Consider the following 22,832-nt stretch of genomic DNA (forward strand, 5'->3'; position numbering starts at 1 on the left):
CTGATGCACTCAGTGGATTTATTTCTTCCACATTCTGATTGCAAATTTGTTAAAATCTGTGTCAGTGAGCTCATCACCTTTGCCAAGATAATCCCTCCTCCTAACAGGTGTGGCTGATTAAACAGCATCATTAATGACCCAGGTGTACCTCGGGACGGTCACAAAAAAGAAAGAGAATCTTCAAGGATGCATGTGTGTATCCTCAGCAGGTATAAAGTACCTCTGTAGGACCCGACTTGGAAGGGCCTGTCCTCCCAAGGAAGCATCTTTGACTTTGAGAAGCACTGCCTGGGTTCATCCAATATCCCTCCTTGACTCCTCTGTCCTTAATCACTTGACCTGGAAAGCAACTGAGACTCGCCATCTCGTAAGACGTCCCAGTTCATTAAAAGTGCTCGGAGGAGTCAAGGAGAGAGGAGGTGAGGACACACAAGTGCAGCCTTTGCAGATGCTAACAAACAGAAGGGTGCAGAGATCAGCTGTAAGTTTCTTTTTATTTTATTGGTTTGTATTTACATACTTCTATTTCATACTCTTATTTTTACTTCTTATAATGACCCTTTCTTTACACCTGAGCGACTGTAACAAATCACACTTTCCCCTCAGGGTTCAATAAAGTATTTCTGATTCCCATCGATGCTTCCTCAATATATTGCTTTGTGTTTTTGGTCAGTTTATTTATTTTACGTACGTATACTGCTTTGTGTTTTTTTCTTACCGATGCTTCCTGTTTGCACACTGTCCCTCTGCTGCTGTAGTGTTGCAAATGTCCCCGCTGTGGGACAAATAAAGGACTATTTCATCTTATTAAATCTTAGATTGCTGCTCACTATTTTACCAAAGACAAGAAAAGAAAGGACAAGAGAATCATGACAGAGATGGGTTTGCATTTTTGAGGGTGTGTAGCCCACAGTTAATGGCCCCATTTCTAATTTAATGTGAGTTTGTCTTTAAGCACAGGGCCCCCACTCCCCCAGGGGCCTCAGTGCAACCACACTGCCTTCACTGTCTATATTTACGCCCCTGTGGACAAGGACTTCTTTCTTTCTTTCCCTTAAAAGTTTTTTGGGGAGTTTTTCCTTCTCTGTGAGGGTCCAGGGACAGATGGGTGTCATATGCTGTAAAGCCCTCTGTGATTTGTGATATTGAGCTTTATAAATGAAAGTGAATTGAATTAAAGCATCAGTGTGTTTAGTTTGCTGCATCTTGTCTCATCACTCCTGGATGCTGCAGTTTAACACGTGTCGTCCCCTCTGTGTCCAGAGGAGGGCAGCAGCGAGGAGGTGCTGCTTGTTGTAGATGCTGAGGAAGCTGCTCCTCCACTTCTGCATCTGAGAGGAGGAGGAGGAGGAGAGACAGGCTCCAACTTCCTGTGTGATCTCCGTTCAGCTGAGTTCAGCCTGGCCGCCTCTGCGCTCCGGCTCCGGGAGGCTCGTGGCTCTGCAGACCGGGGAGGAGGAAGGCTTCTGTGGGTGGTGTATGGCCGGGAGAGACGCCTGGGAGCTCCGTGCACCAGCAGCAGCACCAGCAGCACCAGCAGCAGCACCATCAGCAGCAGCAGCGGCCATACATGTGGATTGTTGTGGGTCAGACCGTTCCTGCTTCCCCGTCTCCCTGCGCCTCCGAGTGGCCGCCTCGGCTCAGCTGCGTCGCCGCAGATAGCGTGAGTGCAGCGGGGCTGCCGGCCCTGGTGCTCGGCCCGGCCTTCATCACCATCACCCGCCTCTGCTAAGACAGCTACGAGAAGCCGCTGCAAGCCGCTACAAGCTGCTACAAGCTGCTACGTCAAGTCCCGCAGGAAGTCCGGAGAAAGGAGGGGAGGAGCGGCCGCGGCGCAGCATCGCACCGTGCATGGTGCTGCGGTGTCGGAGGGAGTGGATGAGCAGCCGGAGCTGACCCAGAGATGGCTGTCCTCAAACTGGCCGACCAGGTTAGACCCGCTAGCTGCTAGCTTAGCATCAAACATGCAACACACTATCATCCTGCTGCTGCTGGGTACAAATGTATTTTTAATGTCTTTGTGTCGCCACTTTGGCCCAACAGAGAGAACACAGAGCTCAGATCTGTCCTGCAGACTGAGCGCACAGTGTGTTCATAAAGCTGCACACAGCTGCTCAGTAATGTCTCCAATATTTCGCCTTTTTGTCGGTAAACTGTCGGTGTTCCGTTAAAATGAGGACAGCCCACTTCACAAACACTTCCTGCTCTGTGTCCTTCCGCAAAAGCATCAGAGCTGCACATATCCTCAGTCTGTCTGCAGCTTTATGTCTCCACATATTATCATAACCACACAATATGTGCTGCACACACACACACACACACACACACACACACACACACACACACACACACTCTCATGTGAAGGACATCCACATGCATCACATTTTTGAGATATTCTGATCATACTTCACACCAAGGACACATATTTGAGGAAGAGTCTGACCTCGAGCTGTGTTTGGTTTTATCACATGATGCTCAGTCTCACTTTCACACTGACACAAGAAGTCCTGACAGCGTTCAGCAGAATGGAGACGGAAGACAGTGCGACACAGTCGAAAGCTCCAGAACAGCTACTTAATGGATTTTATGAACTAGTTAAGTCAAGGTCGAGAGTGAGTTTACATTTGATGCAGAGCTGCAACTAATAATTATTATCTTCATCTTCTTTATGGATTAATTTGTAGATTAATTTTTCTATTAATTAATTATCAATGTGCATTGTATGAAATCTATGAAGCGACCAACGTTGCAGTTTGAGTTTGCTGTGTAACGTCATGATTTATCAGTGAGGTGGTACTTAGATAATTAAAGGTCCAGTGTGAAGGATTTAGTGGCATCTAGTGGTTGTGTTGCAGATTGCGACCGTATTGAAACTTCTCCTGTGCCGATAAGCCTGAAGGAGAACTATGGTGGACAATGCAAACACACAAATGGCCCTATCTAGAGCCAGTGTTTAGTTTGTCTGTTCTGGGCTACTGTAGAAACAACATGGTGGACTCTGTGGAAGAGGACCAGGCCCTCAGGAAGTGCGCTGGATTTTAGGCTGATTTGACATAGTGGCAAAATCGTGTAACTACAACTTGTGGGTTCATCACGTAATGCCAATAAGCTCAAAAAGACTTTTCCCCCACAGACTGTAGCCCCGTTTACACTGCCAGATTTTCAGCGAATGTTGGGCCGTTTTGCCGGCAAGCTGCGAGCGTTTAGACACACAGAGCCGGACTGGCGAGTTGATCTGAGGTGCCCAATTTTCGTAGGGTAGACATATTGGTGGAACCTTTTTGGTTTAAAAAGAACGAGGTGGCCGCCCTCCTTGTCGTCGCAAACGAAGAGGCCATTAACCGTCAGATGACGGGGACGGTGAAGGACGGGCCGACTTATGAGAGAATCACCGAAGGACTGACCAGCCGCGGCTTCCCTCCCACGTCACTGTTTACGTCACACGCTGAGCTACACGTTTTGTTACTTGCTCACGCCCCCCATTGCCCCGAAAAAGGCACATTCTGTATAAACAAAAGTAGGTAGGCGGCCATGTTAAAGAAAAAACAAATCTCAGATTTTGAGAATAAAGTCGTAAATCTATGAGAAAAAAGTAATTACGAGGATAATGTTGTAAGTCTACGAGAACAAGGTCATAATATGTGAATCAAGTTGAAATATTACAAAATTAAACTTGTAATAAAGTCACAGATTAAGACTCGGAAGTCAGTGAACACTGTATAAAAAGTGACAAGGTGTGTAGAAACAGTGTTGGAGGCGACAGTAATATACCAAAGGAAATGTAACGCGTTACCAACAAGATTGGTGATATTTTTACATTTTTACATAACGTAACGTGTTGTTCTCATTATTCTCGTAGATATACGACTTTATTCTTGAAATTTTTTTTTCTTTAACATGGCCCAATCCTCTTTATATGTTGATGAGGTTTTTTTTGTTTTTTTTTTGAGCATCACAACTTCGGCAAAATGACTCGTCTCACTATCGAGATCAGATCCATTCAGTCTGAGAACGTTCAGAAAGTCTTGAAAAGCTGCATGATTAAATCGTTTCAGCCCCGTTCAAGTTAGCGAAGGGCTAAACTGGAAATAAGCTGCTTGGCCGGCGGAAGTCTGAAATGCATTTGCTCTACGGCCCAACGATGTGAAAGATCCAGGTAGTTTTATACCCAGGAAGTGGAACTTTTCATCCACTGAGCAACCTTCACAGGAACAACCTGAACCTGACCTCCAACACTCTGCTCAGCTCTCTTTATATTGTAGATATAGACGTCTCATTCTGAGGTTTATGTGAAGATGATTCTCGGTTTCAGGTGATCATAAATGAATGAAAACATAGTGATGAATATTTTGATCCATTTCTGCCAGTTTATCTCCTGAATTCCTCCACACTGGAGCTTTAGGTCAAACTATGAATCAGCAAAATGTTCTTGAAGAATCAAAAGTAAAAGTGCTGATTGTGCAGTACAAAAATTTGTCTCCGAGATGTCGTGAAGTTTAAAGTTGAAAATACTCAAGTAGATTACGAGTTCCTTTGATCAGTGCCTGAGCGCAGTGTCTGAGGCCTCTGAGGAGAGCAGCCTGAAATAAAACCATGTTTTGGTAGAAATCCCTGATCTGACGCAGCGTCGTCATATCAGATCTGTCGTTAACTTCAAGGAAGGGAAGAGCAGGTTTTTATGTAACTCAGAACTGTGGGACTTCCTGTTATTTTCAGACAACATGCTGATGATGATGATAAGTGGAGGCCTCCGCTCAGCACGCAGCTCAGAGCCTTATAGATCTTTCCTTTCATCATGTGCTCATCAACAGTGGGTCACATGAAAATCTGCTATTGCAGGATCTTTTTTTAACCGATGATGAAACTGAGTTGTGTTCAGCTTGTTTGTGTGTTTGGTTTTTATTATGGGCTGTAACAGGGAGGGTTTACAGGTGCAGATGTTGGTCAGAGGTCAAAGGTCACTCTGCTGAAACGTCTTTCATACATCTCTGATGTCTTTATGAATGAGTGTAAATGCTGGGTTGTCTCTGTTGCCTGAACTTTGAGGTACTTGTCACTGAGTGTTTCCATTTTTAGCACATTTATTTCGCAGCTCTCGTAACTTTGCATTTTGACTGGTGCTGCTACTTTTAGGTTGCCTTAGTTAGTACCTTAGTTAAGCAAAAACATTAAGGCCTTTGATGCATATAAAGAGATTTTTCAGTGGTAAAATACTCCAGTTTCCATTTGCTGGCGCTCACGCTTGTGATACCCAAAGTATTTTGTGCAATGGCTTAACTAACTTTAAGGGATTCCTCACGTATGAGCCCAAGATAAGGAGCAAAGTACTTAAGTGAACATTTTAAGGAAACCTGAAGGAAAAGATGTGTTTTGTGCTTAAAAAATCCTTAATATGGACTTTAAGGAAAATCTTAAGGTGTTTTGTGCAGCCGGCCCCTGAGTGCTTCTTCAACCACTGTGTTTCTCCTGATCTGTAATTACATATATGTTGTGCACATGCATGATAGTGACGGGCTTTTTCGGTGTAGAAACATCATCTGTCCGCCGAGCAGAACACAAAGGAAGCACAGGAAGTTGTTGACTTTTGACTTTCCGGACGTGAGCGTGTGTCTATAGTGGATGTGCGCATGTACGTTTATCAGATTTCCTGTGTTTTTTCTCCTCTCTCCTGGTTTGTGACTCGGGCTTCCTGTATTGCCTCCTGCGTCTGTTTAGAGCAGGTGAAACATTCAGTGTGAGGAGGGATAATAACTGAAACAGAAAGAATGAGGTTTTTGAATCAGCACTTTGCTGTGAGGAGGACAGAGGTGTGTTGATGACGCCTGAGGTGAAGAAGACGAGTCAGTCAGAGGCCTCAGGTTTAAGATGAAGTCATGGAGGAGACACAGGACAGGACAGTGTGTGTGTGACTTTTCTGTGCTGCAGGGTAGCCTGTGTGTGTGTGTGTGTGTGTGTGTTTGGACTGAAAACAGAGTTATCTGATGGAGGAAGTTTGTGTAGGATGAGACAGATAGAAGAGGAAATCTGTACGTTCTCCTCCGTCCTGAATCCGCTCCTCAGAGAACCAGCGGAGACTCGATCAGACTCTGCGTGCTGATGACGCTTGATGGTCACTAATGAGGTTTGAGTGACACTGGTTGGGTTAAAGACATGTTTATCCGTGTCACTGTGTGTGAGAGCTCTCATGGTAGGTAACCTGCAGCAGTGTTAGTGTTGTTATCAGTTACAGCGACCTTTAAAGGAATGAACAGAAGGATGTTTTTCAGTTGAACAGTCACATTTTTAAATGGAAGTTTGTGTAAAAAGTCCGACGGGCAGCGAACGAGACGCGCACGTGACATTCTTTGGTACTGTAGATAAGCAAATATACACCGTATGATAACCATCATTTTTTATACCACAGTATGCTGCTGCAACTCTCGAGAGCTGAAGTCATCATGACATCACTTCCTGTCTAGCTTCTGTGACTTAGGGTGCATCCTGCATCGCATACTTTTTCTTCTTCTCTGAGTAGCTACTGCAGCCGTCCTTAAAAAGTCCTTACTGTTGCGTGCAGTGTGCAGCACACAGTCAGGACAGACTATTTCCTCAAAACGTTTTGCCCTGAACTTTGACCCTCTTGCTCAAATATCTGTTACCATGGAGATAATGCCATTCGCGGACTGAGTTCAGCCCGGACAGCTCTGATGTTGTTATTTTGCAGTGAGTTATACCTGCATACATTGCAGACTTCTGACAGTCGATGTGACGTATCGTCCGCTGCGCAGAGGATTGTGGGTCAGCGTGGGACATGGACAAGCTGAGACATACTAAATCTTTTCTGGTGTACTATGGATAGTGTGATAGTATGGGCAGTTGGGCACTGGGATGCACAGTTAATTTCTCATTCAGGATTTCATTCATGTCTCTTTCTGAAAAAATTAAGCATAATTTTTGGTGTTTATTTTCCATATTCTTCACTACAGCAGTTGTTACCAAGTACTGAGCTGTGCAGTTTGTATTTTAGGAGCCAGAATGTGTATTTAACCTCTGTTGTTTTTTATCTGTTAGGCTGCACACATTCTTTTGGTCACTTTCACCTCCGGTCGTAATCGGCACAGGTGTTGGTTTGCTTTCATTATTTCACTTGTTCATTCACTGGTGTGGCAGCTTTTAGACAAAGAGCGTTGGCTCCGATATTTCTGTTGACCGTTATCACATAACGTTACCGCACTCAAATAGCTTTAGTTTTTTTTTTAATTTAATAACTCATCATAAAAAGGCAACTTTTGACTTCAGCGTGGACGAGTCGCAGTAAAGAGCCTACTCAGCCTCTTAGCCGCTTTTTTCATTGATAGTAGTCACTACATGTATTTTATTCCACCTTTTGGTCTTGGACGTTACACTTGGTTTCCTTTGTTCTTCGCAGATCACGTTAGAACAGATAAATACAGAGTTTATTAAGTTTCTCAGACTTGTTGTTCTCATGTGTTTGGTTTTGTGAAAAAGGACACCAACCTATGAACTCTTTGTATTCGAACCTTATTACTTAGTAACAGTTGTTAAGGTGTGATGCTGTTTTGGGGGTTTGTTTAGCAAATGATGGTCAGTGTTTTTTATCACAGATGTTTCTGCAGTGACATCATTTAGGCAGATATGCAACAAGAATTCAAACACTGTTTTGAATTGGCTGGATTTTTATGAATCTGACCTGACCATTTTCTTTACTTGGATTTACCTCATTTTTTAAATTAATTGTGTTTCTAGTAAGTTAATTTTTATTCAATATCACAGCTAAAGAATGACTGTTAACTTTCATATCTTATCTAGCCCCAAGGATATTTAATGTAGTATTAAAAGTCTTTGATGGATCGTTACCAAATGTGAACGCCAAAACAAACACTGGCTGATAAATCATCATCAGATTTTTTTTCTAGTGCTGCAACTAACGATTAGTTTTATTTTTGATTAATCCACCTGTTATTTTCTCCCCGTGCGGGCCCAAAGTACAGAGGGGTGTCGTATGCTGTAAAGCCTCTGAGGCAAACTGTTATTTGTGATATTGGGTTTATAAATAAAATTGATTGATTGATTGAAGGTGACATCATCAGGTGGGATGTGTTTTTTGACCAACAGTCCAAAGATCCCAAACTATTCAGTTTATTATTGTGTGATAATAAACGTGTGTCATATTGTCACATTTAAGAAACATGAAAGCAAAATTTTTTTGGTTTTTTTTTTGCTTAAAAAAAAAGAAAAAAAAAGAAAACGATTGTTTGATTATCAAAATAATTGCCAAATAATTTTCTGTTGATCATCTAACCAGTTAATCAGCTCTGATTTTTATGGTTGTAAAATATTTATTGACCTAAATAAAGATCCCCAGCATCGGTGTGTGTGTAGGTGCTGGTATGTGTCTGAAGAGATGCTCTCATTCATGCTCACACTCCCTAAATCTCCTTCCCGTCCTCGTGCCAGCACCAGTCTCCCCGAGTCCCCATGGCGATCACAGACTTAGCACTGTGACGGGGGACGGCTGCCAGCTGAGTTTTAGTGCGCACAGACGTGTGTGTGTGTGTGTGTGTGTGTGTGTGTGAGTGCATGTGGAGCACTTAGAAAGGAAAGCATAGCTAAAGAGGCCATATGCTGCCAAGCGTTGGCTCCTTCTTTAAAGGCACAGCCCCCCACTTTTCTGCTCTCCAGCTGGGGCCTTGTTCACTTCTCTCCTACCCTAAATGTGTCCTTCCTCCCTCCTCTCTTATCACTCTGCTCAAGTAAACACAATCACTAACTGCTTTGAACTGAAATAAAAACTTGGCTCGTCACCAGGAGAGAAAACGGCGAGGAAGTGGCTTCATTCTGGGTCATTATTCCTCTCTTCGTTAGGTGGCTTCAGATTATAACTCAGCGAGAGAATGAGTGGAAGTTTCACAGAGTACAAAGAGTGCTTCTTCCTGTTCAATCAGTTTGACCTCCAGGGGAAGGTCGAGGTGTTGACTCCTAAAGTCAATGTCATGTTCGTAGTTTTGTCTTTTACTTTTTTAGAGTTAAATTTTATGGTCATGACAGGATTGCACAGTGACGTGTCGTTGCAGCCCTCTCAGTGTTTCACACACACAAAAAATGTTTTAGCAGATATTAAAGTAGAAGAGAATGAAAGAGGCAACAAGACTGAGGTGTGTAAAAGTAGCACTGGAGGATGAAATAAAAAGGAAAACAAAATTACACTTACAAGGAATAAAACAGTTGGTTGTTTAACCCTTTGAAACTTGGGGCGACATCACTTCTCTTGTGCTGCCTTCAGATGCCTTTTGCAAATATTCAAACATTTGAATACTTGAATTACTTTCAAAAACATGGGGAAAAAAGGCAAGGAGCTACTTGGTAAGAAATGTTCCACTAATTGCAGAAAGATAATAGATCTAGAAAATTATTTTTAAAAAGCAAAGGAAAAAATACTGTAAGTATTACCAATAATTATCATTATTGCATTTTTTAAAAAATATGTTACTATAATTTTTAAGCTCTTTTTCCAGGTCAATCACTTTTTTTTTTTTTTTACTAATTTTCTCGTTTTACTAATTTCTTGCTTTCTTCTTTCCATGTTTCTGAATCAACCAAGCCAACATAATTGGGTTTCAAAGGGTTAATCAGTTGGTGCATTGACAGAAAATTAACTGGCAACAATTTTGATGATTGAATAATTATTTTAGTCATTTTTTGATACTCAGTAGTCAGACGTTTGTTTGTTTACTGCGTCTTAAATATGAGAATTTGACGCTGTGCTTTGTCACATGACAATAAACTGAACAGCTTTGGATGTTTTGGACTGTCGGTCAAATAAAACACCATGTCACAGCGAAACAGTTGATTTATATTTGATCAGTTCTGCCTAGTTTTGCAGTTTAATTGCAGTTCACAGAGTGATTGACATCGATAGCTGCTTCAGAGGCTCCTCGACTCTGATTGGTTGTTTTCATTCACATGTGGTGGATTACGAGGAGAAAGAACATTATTTTTTTACAGGTTATTTGTCTCATTTAGATGATAGAAGATATATGGTATTAATCCCTCAAGGTGCCTTTGAGCAAGGCACTGAACCCCCAGCTGCTTGGGGTGCCTGTCCATGGGCAGCCCCCTCACTCTGACATCTCTTATTAAACGCATGTGTCGATCCTGTTTGTGCATGTGTGTGTAATTCAGGCCTGTGTGTGTATGACAACAGAGTGATAATTAAATTCCCCTGGAGGATTGATAAAGTTAATATGCTATATGACACCACAGATAGATTCTGTTAAATATTCCAAGCGAACATGGAAGACATATTTAACTTTACACACAAAACTCTGAGCAATATGGTCTCACAAATTTTCTCAGGAGTGAGTCCACATCGACATTTTGGCGTCTCAGAAAGGCAACACGTCGCAGCCTTGGCTCGTCGTACCTGTCATGTTTCAGATTCTGATGATGTTAGAGCCTCTGAAATTTGACGTGTCAATCAAATGCTGTTGTTTTTTTTTGTAGGAAATACAGATCTGTCCGCATGACCTCTACTGTATATTCTACCCAGGGTCCCAAAACAAGCTACTGTGCACCTTTTTTTTTATTTTCACAGGCCAGTGATGAAAAATGTGACGTGTGTGACACCTGTTTGCCTTTCAGTCATTTGGATCTGTTACACACAGATTTGTCTGAGCCTCTGCCAGATTTCATGACTGTAAGAGTTATGTTTTTGAAGATATTGAACCCTGAAAATGACTTCCTGTCTAAGACTTATTTTTAGGGGGTGAAATGACTGAAAATTCCCAGGAGCAAAAAAGTATGCAGTTCTCAAAGTTCAGTAAAAATATTCTGCAGAATTTATTTTTTTCTGTCAAATAACATAAAGTTTGAATAACATTTAAAATGATTTGACACAGAATGATCTGGAAGTGTCGATCACCTGCCTGCCGTAGTGGTCACCTGGGAGACGATGTGATGAAGCGGCATTACACCACAATCAGATTCAAGAGAAGGATAAAAAGTTCATATGAGGAAGTGGTATCTTTTAGTTCGTGCATGTGTTCTCTGGTATTTAAAGCAGAAGTGAAACGCTGCTCTGTGGTTCCTCTCTTTAGTTTCTGAGAAGGAGAGACTGAGCAACAGGAAGTGAGGCAGGAGGCGGCAGGACGCACACAGGAAGTGAAGTGAGGCCTATCTCTGTTAGATCTGAGTCATCAGTGGCACATCGAACCTGCAGCCTGCATGACGGTCCCTGCAGAGGCTCCGACATTTACGATTAGTGGTTTAGATTATCAGTGTAGCTGATGAGGCTTTTTTCAGCTTTTATGCACTTTATTAGATTATCAGGGAACATACATTTTACAAATATATCAATAAACAAGCATACAGAAAATAGATTAAAAAAATAAAATTAAAATACACAAAAAATTTAAATAATGTACAATAAAAAATACATTAAAATGATAAATTAATAAATAAAAATGTCTCTTCTGCAGCCAGTAATCGACTCGTTCCAGTTGGTGTTAAAGGACCATACCAGTGATTACTATTATGTTTTACTAAAAATAAATAAACTTTATTTGTATTGCACTATAGCACTAAAAACACAGTTACAAAGTCCTTTATGGTACAGAAAAAAAAAGTCAGACTCATTGAGCAGAGGACATTTTGAGACATTCAGCACGTATAATATCTGAGAGACAGACCACAACATGAGAGAGACTGTCGGGGTCACTATGAGTCAGTGGAACATAAAGTTGAGTTTCGTCTGCATAACTGTGGAAATTAATATCATATCTGCAGATTATCTGATGCAGAAGAAGCATTCAAATAGAAAACAGAAGAGGACCCAGAGTTGACCCCTGGGGAACACCATAAGAGAAAGGGGGGCTGGGGAGGAGGATTAAATTATGTTAAATGTTATTATTCATGTTATTTCTGCATCATTGACATGTACTGGACTTACTGACTCTGCTGCTGTTAATATCTTCACAACACTGTCACATTTTCCTTATAATTTGTCTTTAATTGCTTCTGTGTGGTTTCTATTTTAATGTAAGTTGTATAAATGTTTTTCTTTCTGTATTTATCAAATGATTCTGCAACACATAGTTTTTTTATGGTTTTTATTTGACACATATGGAAAGTTCTGTCTCATGTGATTCATAACAGTGGAGCTCAGTTAGTTAAGAACATCTTTACTGTGTTTTTCTTCATGGTTTACATTTCTCTTTGGTTTGAGTAGACGAGCTAGAAAGGCTGCATTAACATAATTTATTGATTATAGCTGCTTTAAAGATTGTCAGCTGTAATGTTAAGTTCACATGATGTTTAAATGATCGTACAGTTCAACCTTTATGAACACGTGGCTGGCTACGTCACTGACTGCGTTTACTCCACATGCACAAAATATTCTTTTTTTTTTGTTTCTGTCTTTTTTTTGCCATTATCCAAAAAAGACAATGAGTACGTTCACATGAGCAGTTTAATTCCCTTTTCATTCAGAATGAAAGTTCATTCCTCTTAAAAGTGAACTTGTAAACACCTAATTCAGAATGGAAATGGCCAATGCGATTGAAAATTCAATCCGATGTAAGGGGCTGGAATATTCTGTTTCTCATTCCGAATGAAATAATTTCTTGCACTTGTATACACTCATTCCTCTTTAAGGTCATTCTGGTCTTTCTGCTCATGCTCGTTTCCTTGCCCTTCTGGCGCGATGACGTATATAGTGCGCATAGCAACAGGCTGAGATAGAGCAGTCGGACTCGTTGTGCTCACCGGTTTCCATTCACCACAGCACGGTCTTCTATCTCCCTTCTTCGACCTTCTACCTCCCTTCTCCTCCTCAACAGACGAAGAACAAGGTTGTTGCCGTACTGCTGCTTCAAGAATATAAGCAAAACACGCCCGAAAAAGGCACTAAGAACGGCGTCGTCAAGCATCTTGTTATCCGGAGCGAGGACTACAGTGTTTTCTTCTGGTAAATGTAAACAAGTAACATCTGCCCTGCCCCCTATCCAATCAGAAACCTTCCCTGCCCCAAACCTTGTGTGGACCCAAATGAAGGCGATTAAAAGACTGATGTCCGTGTACCTCATTCAGAATTAATATTTCCCATGTAAACTACCTGGAAAGACTTTAATTCTGAATGATTTCATTCAGATGTATTTCATTCTGAATGAGAAGCCATCATGTAACCACACCCATTGTTCCTACTAACGGACTGTTGACATCAGCTGTATCAAATTCAAAATATTGCCATATTCATGGAATATTAGTGTAATGTAAACAAAGCCATTGTTTCAACTTTGGGGTTATAACAGAACATCATATTTTATAAACTCCTAATTTTTATCCCTCCCTGCAGACGATAGCCGTGGGGCATTGAACTGATTAGACTTTGGTGGTCAAAGGACCTCATCTGTCTCACTCTCGTGAAGGTGATATCTGGAGAACACCTTGGGGAAATGTCTTCAAATTCGGTACAAACGCTCACGTGGACTTAGCGATGAATCGATTAAAATTTGGTGGTTGAAGGTCAAAGTTCAAGGTCACTGTGACTTCATGAAATTTGTTTTTGGCCATAACTCAAGTCTTCATATGCTAATTGTGACAGAATTTCATTTTGGTCAGATACTGACTTGGTGACTCTACTCGTGGGTGTCCACCATTAAACTTTGCTGATTGTACAGATCCTCTGTGCTGATAGGGGGAAGATGTGTGTGAAGCATTCATGTTTTCACAGACGTGGATATAAACCTTCACAGAAACTTGACTGCTGTGTGGAGACATACGACTGCAGGCTGGTAATTCTAGTTTTTGTATGTAAAAATCTTGATTTATAAAGTAACCAAAGCTGTCAGAAAAATATAGTGGAGCAAAATATTTCCCTCTGAGATGTATCATCCAGAAGTAGAGTGTCATGAAAAGTAAACAAGGTAAAAGTACCTCATGTTTGTTCTAAAGTAAAGTACTTGTACTCAGTTAGATTCCACAGCTGCTGCATGTTGTCGAGTCCCTCATGTTGTTCTGCAGGCTTTTTTATTTTACCCACGCCTGCTTTTGTTCCTCTGAGGCCGACAGTATACTGCTGACAGACAGATACTGCTGTGTGTGTGTGTGTGTGTGTGTGTGTGTGTGTGTGTGTGTGTGTTAGGGCCTCTATTTACCTCGTATCTGTGATCTGGTAAAGAAAATAGGGGCTTCAGAGACTCGACCTCCACGCAGTGCCCTTCATTAAAGTCTCTGAGTCCTGCTGTTCAAGAGTTTTCTCTGCACAGACATTTTATTTTTCTGATTTAATCTACAAAGAATCTTCTCCAACAACAGTGTCTCTGTGTGGGGGACAAATATGTTGGTCCTGTCTTCATAGAAGAAGAAGAAGAGTTTGACTGTATAAAAAAAGTCCTGTTGGTACTGAAGGACATTTTTGTATACAGTGTATAGATGGCTGCAGTCTTGTAGTAGCTCCAGCTTTTGTAAACACGGCAGCTTAAAGTCAAGCAGCTGCTCCTACACACACGCACACACACACACACACACAGTTATATACCGTGGGAAGGATCATGCATAGCCTCCTCTTGTGTAACATGCAGGAAATATTCTCCCTAACACGTCGTTTCGTCACGTCGCCTCCGTCCTGATAAACTCACCGACTGTTTAAATCGATCGCGTGTATTAATGCTTGTCATGTTCACATGTTGCCTCTGGTCATGTGACGAACCTTCTGACCTCTTCTTTCTTCTTCTCTCCTCAGCCTCCTCTCATCCAGGCGATCTTCAGCGGAGACCCTGAAGAGATCCGTATGCTCATATACAAATCTGAAGACATCAATGCACTGGTGAGACACAGACACACTCACAGGTCCTTATTGAAACCATCTGTAGTGCACGATCTGAGGTGTGTTTAGGGCCTGTCCAACGCCACTTTTGCTAGTTCAAGGTACATAATCTGGGATTGAAAGTAAAGCACAAGGGGCGTAAGAGTTGTATTTAGGGTCCCAATACTCACTTCCCCTCAAAATTGGCCCTTGTTTTTGGGGCTATGGTGTCCCAAACTTTAGTGAAGTGCTTTTCAGCCCTTAAAATCCCCACTTAATTTGAAAGGCCGTGCGATGCACACTTACGAACCCATCTCAACTGAGGGGAAGATTGAATTACCCAGGATGCATTGGGAAACTATCCAGCCAGGCGATAGTTTCCAGGAAGATGGCAGCCTCCATGAGAAAGCCATCGCACAGTTTGAAGTACTGTTTTCCCAAATAAGCATGCAAAAACTCCAAAATATGTCAGAATGTGTTGTTTCTGCATATGCATTGTTATCTGTAAGCGCTGAGTTAGAATATGAATGCTTGAAAATTGCTAATTCACGATGTAGCCGACATGAATATCTACAGAGTTCTATGTTGACAATATGCGTGACGTAGGTGAACACGTCTGTTACGCTAATTTGCATGAAGTGGCGTCCCAATTCGTAGGTAAATTCCCCTCAACACTACCCCTTCGTCGTTGAGGGGAATCTCTCTGGCGAGTGCACTTGAAACCAAGGGGTAAGGGCAAGGCAAGAGAATTGGTCCCCTAATTAATGGTCAACCAATCAGTATCACCTCCCATTCCTTGAAAAGCCAGGTGTATTGTGGCACACTGCTTTTTACATGGCAGACTGGCCCTGCAGCTCATCAACAGACGGCCACACAAAGTTATCACTACTTTTACTGACAGATGTGTATGTCCTCCACCTCTGCGTTAGCTTCAAATCATGTGCTGCTAATTAAACTTGATGTCTCACCTGAAGAGCTGATCTCCAGAGCTGTGACTCAACAGGCAGTATCTTGTGGCTGTTGTCTTTATAATGACGGGATTGTGGTCGTTTAGCTCGGGACATTCCTCGATCTCAACAACAAGCCTCTCCTCATGCATTCATCGTCAGCTGCAGAGTTCTCTTTATGCAACAGTGGTGAGGAGTTTTTATGGGGTGGTGATTTGTTTTTGGAGGGGTGCTCAGTTTGTACCATACCACAGCGCAGAAGGAAGTGTGCATCTACTGCTAGCTCCCCCAGCACCACTGAGCTAGCTAATGTTAGCTCAGTGGAGGAGGACGCCATTAATGTTTACACGTCATGCTAGTTTTATTATATTGGAGGGATGTGTCTGCCACAGTATGTGCATGTTTCAACACAGAGATCCTGCATCATGTTGTGGGATTTCACTAATAGTTTCATGTATTTATACCAGTCTTAAAGCCATGATTTAATAGAAACGTTTGCTACACTCAAGTGTATACACAGAGACTTTAGATATTCCTTTAAATTCTCGGTAACTGTCTGTCACCATGATGCAACTCCAGATCTACATACAGATAAATATTCCTTTTCCTTTTTGCATCTCTGCCCAAAATAAGCTTCAAGGGAAATAAAAACCCGGCCCACTTCCTGTTGGAGCCTGCACCCGAGGGTGAGGGGAGGAGGGCCAGAGGTCAGGAGTCAGTGAAGTTCAGAGCGTGTGTTTACTTACATCATATGGGTATAGATTTCTAACATGTGTGTACCCGGGCAGCACAGGATGTGGTCTCTCAGTCTCTGGTGAGGGTTACAGGACTCCCACGTCACGTCATCGTCCACTTCAGATGTGTTTGTGTCCGAGAGGCTGCGCTCGGCCCGGTCACATGGACATGTGGGGTGGTCTGGGACTCTGGGCTGGTCTTGAGCTCGCTGAGAGAACAATGGGTGTGTTGACACTGGCGGCTCCGTCACTGATCCTCAGCTCATCATCTGTGGACTGATATCACAGCCTGCTCTGTTCGCCGTCACGGTGGACTCATGGATTACTAATATTCAGCATTCCAGCCAGCAGCGTGTGTGTGTGTGTGTGTGTGTGTGTGTGTGTGTGTGTGTGTGTGTGAGTGAGTGGACTTTTTCTGTGTGCTTTGCAGACATTTAGCTGAGATAACCTCTGTAGGACTTGTTTCTGTAGTGCCAGATATCAAGAAGCGATCCGTTACTGACAGCTGGTACTGAAACGCAGAGAGATTATTTTGTGTTATTAATTTATATGATTATTTTTGGCCGTTTGAAAACATGCAGCAAAGTGTCCCCTCTTGGTAGGACTGGGAGAGAAGTTCATATCCCAGTATTTACAGGCTGAACGGCGATACACGTCATACATCTCGGTATTTTCTATGAAATGAGCTCCATGTTTTCAGCTGCAAGTCAAAGCCACATTTGAGATGTCATGAGCACTTTTATAAAAACACACTGTGATCAAAATAAAATGCAAAGACAAGGATTTTTTCCCCTGAAAATAAACAGCTGCACAACATGTGAATGAAAAATGATATGTAATAAACAACAGGACTGTACGTTAACTTTGTGCACACAGCACTGGAGCTACAGAGGTTTAAAGGTTTTAAAGGATATTAACATATCATGCATAGTCGTTATATCGCCCTGCCTTACCTCTTGGATGCTCCTGTGGTAGATAACACATGATAAAGTGTGCTCTACAGTGGCCCAACATGCCAGACAAATTTCTGCGTGCTGGTGCCCTTTTTAGTTTTTTCACCGCCGCCCCTCTGACAGGTGGAGCTGCCGCTGCTCCCGCTTTAATTTAGGAGAAACTGGGTCATCTCAAAAGCTTCCCTTGGTGGAGTATCATACTGTCACTTGTATAAAGATGTCCTAATGTGCACCAGCCCACTCTGAAACCACAGTGCCTGAGCTGCTGATCAGCCTCTCCCTTATTAAAAGCAACAAGCACCAACTGTCTGTCTTCCTCCCATAGGATGCAGAGAAGCGCACGCCGCTGCATGCAGCCGCCTTCCTGGGCGATGCCGAGATCACCGAGCTCCTCATCCTCTCTGGTAAAACATCTTCCTGTCTCCCTCCTGTTTCTGTCTCTCTGAGTTTTATCTTTCATCTTTTCTTTTGCTGTTTTTGATCCAAAGACCTTGTTCTTACTTTTTCATGATGTAACCTAAACCTAAAAAAGAATATCATATTTCACCAAAGCATCATAAATGTCAGTCTGTCTCTCTGGCCACTGTCTGACTTCCTTTTTCTGTCAGCGGCTTTTAACCTCAGGACCACGAGTTCCTACAGAGGAAGTAAACGTTTAAAAACAGTTCACGTCGTCTCACATTTAAAATTGTGAGATAATTTTCTAAAACAGCTGGGCGCTGTAGTTTTGACTGAAAACAGGGGGAAACAGTGCATTTGTTAGGGACTATTTTCAGCTGCGGATTGATACACATTAGATGTAATAGTGAGTGTTTGTGGCAGCAGGACGGTGTTTGACTCACAATGAACTGCAGTGCCAGTGATCATTGTAAAAACAGGACATGCCACTCAGTAATGTGTTAATACACTGCTCAAAATAATGAAGGAACACTTAAATCACACATCAGATGTTGATGAACGAATTATTCAAGTGGAAAATATTGACTAATGTACGTTATACAATTTGTTGAGAACAAAATGACGCAACTGTCAGTGGAAACCAAAATCATCAGCTCATTCAGGGCTGGATTCAAAACCACGCTGAAAATCAAAGTGAAAAATTGAATTCACAGGCTGATCCAAGTCACGTGAATTTTATCACAACAACTCATGATGTGACGTGGAGCACTTTAACGCTCTGAGTTGAAGCTTTTTTAACTCGAGGAGTTCATGTGACTCTGGCAGAAATGCCAGGTGCCTAGAGTGCAGAAACGCAGGGTGTGTAGCAGCGAGTAAAACCTACATTCTCATTACAGACAATTACAAAAAGTCGCCTCCAGCTGCTAAAATACTTTCTGTGTGATCAGGGCCTTAGTCAGCAGTTACATTTTTACAAATTCTTAACTAGTTAAGTTGACCCTTTTCCACAGTTTGACAATAAAATGTTCTTTCAGAGTCTAAAATGTTAAAGTGAATCCTGCAGGTTTGTGTTTCCCACCAACTGTAATGCTGACGCTCGTGTCTCCGAGTGTTTGGTCGGTAAACTTGACGTTTCACCTCCTTCTTGTCTCTGCAGGAGCTCGAGTCAATGCCAAAGATAATATGTGGCTCACCCCCCTCCATCGAGCTGTGGCATCACGGAGTGAGGTGAGTACACACACACACACACACACACTTGCTGGGTCCAAATCCTTTCTTCTTTCCAAAACAACAACCTTTCCAGCAGCGTGGTGAGTCTGACTGTGACACAGATGTCAGCAAGCTCGACTGCACCTCCTGGTATTTACCTGAAAACAGGCCGACACGCACACTCATCACTTCTCAGCCTCTCCCGCCTCATCTCACCTCACACACTATTCTGATCACCACATGGGACAGTTTTACCTTTGCAAGGGCTAAAAAATCTGGGTCAACACCATCAGTCAGCCTCCGTCACTCCCAGCGCGTGAGCAGTTCCTTCAACATGGCTGAAATAACCAGAGGATGAATAAACTATGTATGTCTTATAGTCTCGAGATATGTGTCAGTTCTTACATGTAAATTTATAACTCAACTCAGCCCACATTGTGTTTCACTCTGACGTCCACCACATTACAGAAGCTGAAGATGGCTTGAGCTAACTTGAGCTTTACTGTGACTTTAAATACGTCCCTCATCTCTGGTGGTCGGAGGTGTGAATGTAAATACAAACAGAACTTAAAATGGCTGCTACAGGAAGTGAGTTATTTATCTGTGAAGTCAAACTCTGTTTTCTTGTCTTTCTTCCTCAGGAGGCCGTACGAGTTTTGATCCGCCACTCGGCTGACGTGAACGCACGGGACAAGAACTGGCAGACGCCGCTTCATGTTGCTGCAGCCAATAACGCGCTGAGATGCGCTGAGGTCATCATCCCGCTGCTGAGCAGTGTCAATGTGTCGGACCGTGGCGGACGCACCGCCCTGCATCACGCCGCCCTCAACGGCCACACAGAGGTACTGCAGACACTAAACTGAAATAATAATCTGCAGCACTTTTCCTTTCTCCTGCTCCATCACGCTGGTGTAGCTCGCCAACCAACAGGCTGTGATGTCATCATCCTTTGTGCTATTTTGGTTGGACAGCTCGGTTGAACAGGTGGGCGAGTGCAGCTGTGTCGCCGGGGTTACGAAGTGGGTGGTTCATTTTGAAACGCTCCTTGTCTCACATGGTATCATTCACAAATATGTCGAATCTAAAATTACCAATGAGAGGCGGCGGATCTCTGCAGCCAAACTGAATGAACCACTTCTTCTATTTCTGCCCAGCACACACAAACACACACACTCCAGAGTGTTTATGCAACAGCTGAGCCCAGTGATGAGATGTATTTACAGTGCTGTTATATAAAGACCGTCACCCACACACACACACACACACACACACACACACACTGACACATATAAACATAAAAACACAAATACATATCTCTGATATTATTACCCACTAATGTCGCCTCCCTCTGTTTCTCTCTCTGTCAGATGGTGAACCTCCTCCTCGCTAAAGGAGCCAACATCAACGCCTTTGATAAGAAAGATGGCCGGGCGCTGCACTGGGCAGCTTTCATGGGTGAGAGACAAAGACGCAGTTTGTTTGAAACGTATCACGCCTTTTATTTTCTGGAAGTAAATCAATGTAAAAATGAATCAGTGGCTCATTATGGGTTGCCTCACAGCCGAAGGAGCTTTGCATTAGAGCTCACAGCACAATGATTTTATAAAGTCACTCCAACAGAAGAAAGCGTTCACAGTAAGCACAGTTAGGAAGGTTTAAGTTTTTTTTGTATTTACACAACCTCTAACCCTCAAACACTGTCACTGTTGTAAAAACTGTTATCAATAAAGTATCTGTCGTAACTTTGGCTGAAAACATCAGCCTGCTGAAATATTTGCTGACTGTAGTGTTTATAATTTATTTTCAAATTATGGGTGTATCGTTTTAACAGTTGATTTCTCCTTTTCTTTGCCTATGGTGTGTGCGCTCTGGTGCGCCCCCTGCAGGTCACCTGGATGTGGTGTGTCTGCTGGTGAGTCAGGGGGCGGAGATCAGCTGTAAGGACAAACGGGGGTACACTCCCCTCCACACAGCGGCCTCCAGCGGGCAGATCGCTGTGGTCAAACACCTGCTGAACCTGGCAGTGGAGGTCAGAGAACACACACACACACACACATTTGTTTTTCTGTACCTGTGAGGACCCTTGCTGATGTAATGCAACCCCGAACCCCTGACCCTTACCCTGACCCTGACCTAAACCTGCATAGGCCCGTTTCCACCGCAGGAACTTCAGGGTAATTTTACGGGGTCGGGGCCGTTGGTGTGTGTCTCCACCGCAGGAACCACCCCCGAAGGACAGAGTTCTGGAACTTTTACAGGGGCTAAACAAGTCCCTGCCTCGGAGTAGGTACTCAGAACAGCCCAAAAAAACTCCTGGCTGGGGCTTGGGGATTACTTGGTGCTGACTCAAGGCGGGATGTGACGTCAACAGAAAGCAACAAAATAGCCGGCATTTTTAAAACTCTCGTTCATAGCTTCCACCGCCATGTAAACGAAGAGACACGCCAGAAACCCAGCAACCACCTCAGCTCCTTCCATGTTGATAATCGTCTTTCTTATGTCTGCTTTCTTCTTCTTACTTCTGCTTCTTCTTTTTTGTTGTCGTTCTTTGTTTGTTTCTTTGCCGCGACGCCGTGGTCAAAATGGTGGCGCAACGATTACATCACATCCAGAGCCCGGTAACTTTACAGGAACCTTCCTCCTACTTCGCCCTCTCGTGGAGACACGGCGGTTGAGAGGGCAGAGCGAGAGGACGTCCTGTAAAGTTCCTGCCCCCCAAATAGTACCAGGAACTTCTTCAGTGGAAACGGGCCTAATCTAACCTGAACTTTAAAACCAAGTCTGAACCTTAAAGCAGTCCTTTGAGCGTCTAGTCTCGCCACCAGACAATCAGAGATCTCCGCCTTCTGATAGTCTGGGGACACTCCTTTCTAAAGTGTGTTTAACACACTGGCGAAAAACGGCCGGCAACAAAGCAACGCCTCTTGCATTTTTGAAAAGGACACGCCCTCCTGGAAATGTGTGCTCTCCCTTTTCTCGTCTGCAAGGAAACCAACACACAGAGAGCTTGAAAATGGATGCCGAGAGATTTAACTCTGTTTTATCAAACGTGTGCTCAGTCCACAAGATTGTGGAAATGAAGGACTTACAGCGACTTTGTTTAAAACTTTTAACGCAGTTGGACTATGTTTACGAGCACAAGAGTTCAGCGAGCCACCGAAGGTTAAGCAAAGCGTCTAAAGACTGACTTGTGTGTCTATTTGAGCGTCTGCCCCAAAGTGAGGACCAGACAAAATGCCCTCACAGAGTATAAAACTCCTATTGGTCCTCACAAAGATAGATGTACAGCCATGCACACACACACACACACACAGATTCTCTGTCTTAGTCTGTTTCACACCCGAGGAAAATAACTCCCACACTCAATGACACATTTTCCATGTTAAACTAGCTCATTATGCACACATACACAATCTCAACACGTACACACACACACACACACACACACACACACCTTTCCTTGGCCGTTATAACAGGTCTTCTTTTCACTCTTGACAACAGATAGATGAGTCTAACGCCTTTGGGAACACGGCGCTCCACGTGGCCTGTTTTAACGGTCAGGACGCCGTTGTCAGCGAGCTCATCGATTACGGCGCCAATGTCAGCCAGGCCAACAACAAGGGCTTCACCCCGCTGCACTTTGCTGCCGCCTCCACACACGGAGCGCTCTGTCTGGAGTTCCTGGTCAACAACGGGGCTGATGTCAACGTACAGGTATGCCAGCTTAATGTCTGCCAAAAGACATACAGGAGTTACAGAGGAACATCAGCATTCATTTGAAGTTGTG

General features: G+C 43.1%; 1 protein-coding gene across 3 annotated transcripts in view; it reads left to right on the forward strand.

The window, feature by feature from the left end:
- The first annotated feature begins 332 nt into the window (after positions 1–332).
- Positions 333–22,832, forward strand: part of ankrd44 (ankyrin repeat domain 44) — a 46,246-nt gene continuing 23,746 nt past the window's right edge. The window contains exons 1-8 of one of the 3 annotated variants that reach the window (XM_049594044.1): positions 333–1,930; positions 14,741–14,824; positions 17,763–17,841; positions 18,993–19,063; positions 19,687–19,887; positions 20,413–20,500; positions 20,932–21,074; positions 22,547–22,759. In XM_049594044.1, the coding sequence (XP_049450001.1) occupies positions 1,904–1,930; positions 14,741–14,824; positions 17,763–17,841; positions 18,993–19,063; positions 19,687–19,887; positions 20,413–20,500; positions 20,932–21,074; positions 22,547–22,759 (906 nt within the window). In that variant the 5' untranslated portion in view covers positions 333–1,903. The remainder of the gene's footprint in view (positions 1,931–14,740; positions 14,825–17,762; positions 17,842–18,992; positions 19,064–19,686; positions 19,888–20,412; positions 20,501–20,931; positions 21,075–22,546; positions 22,760–22,832) is intronic. The other 2 variants (XM_049594042.1, XM_049594043.1) reach the window with 2 other exon arrangements.

The sequence above is a fragment of the Epinephelus fuscoguttatus genome, linkage group LG13 (genome assembly GCF_011397635.1).
Source record: "Epinephelus fuscoguttatus linkage group LG13, E.fuscoguttatus.final_Chr_v1".
Classification (NCBI taxonomy): domain Eukaryota; kingdom Metazoa; phylum Chordata; class Actinopteri; order Perciformes; family Serranidae; genus Epinephelus; species Epinephelus fuscoguttatus.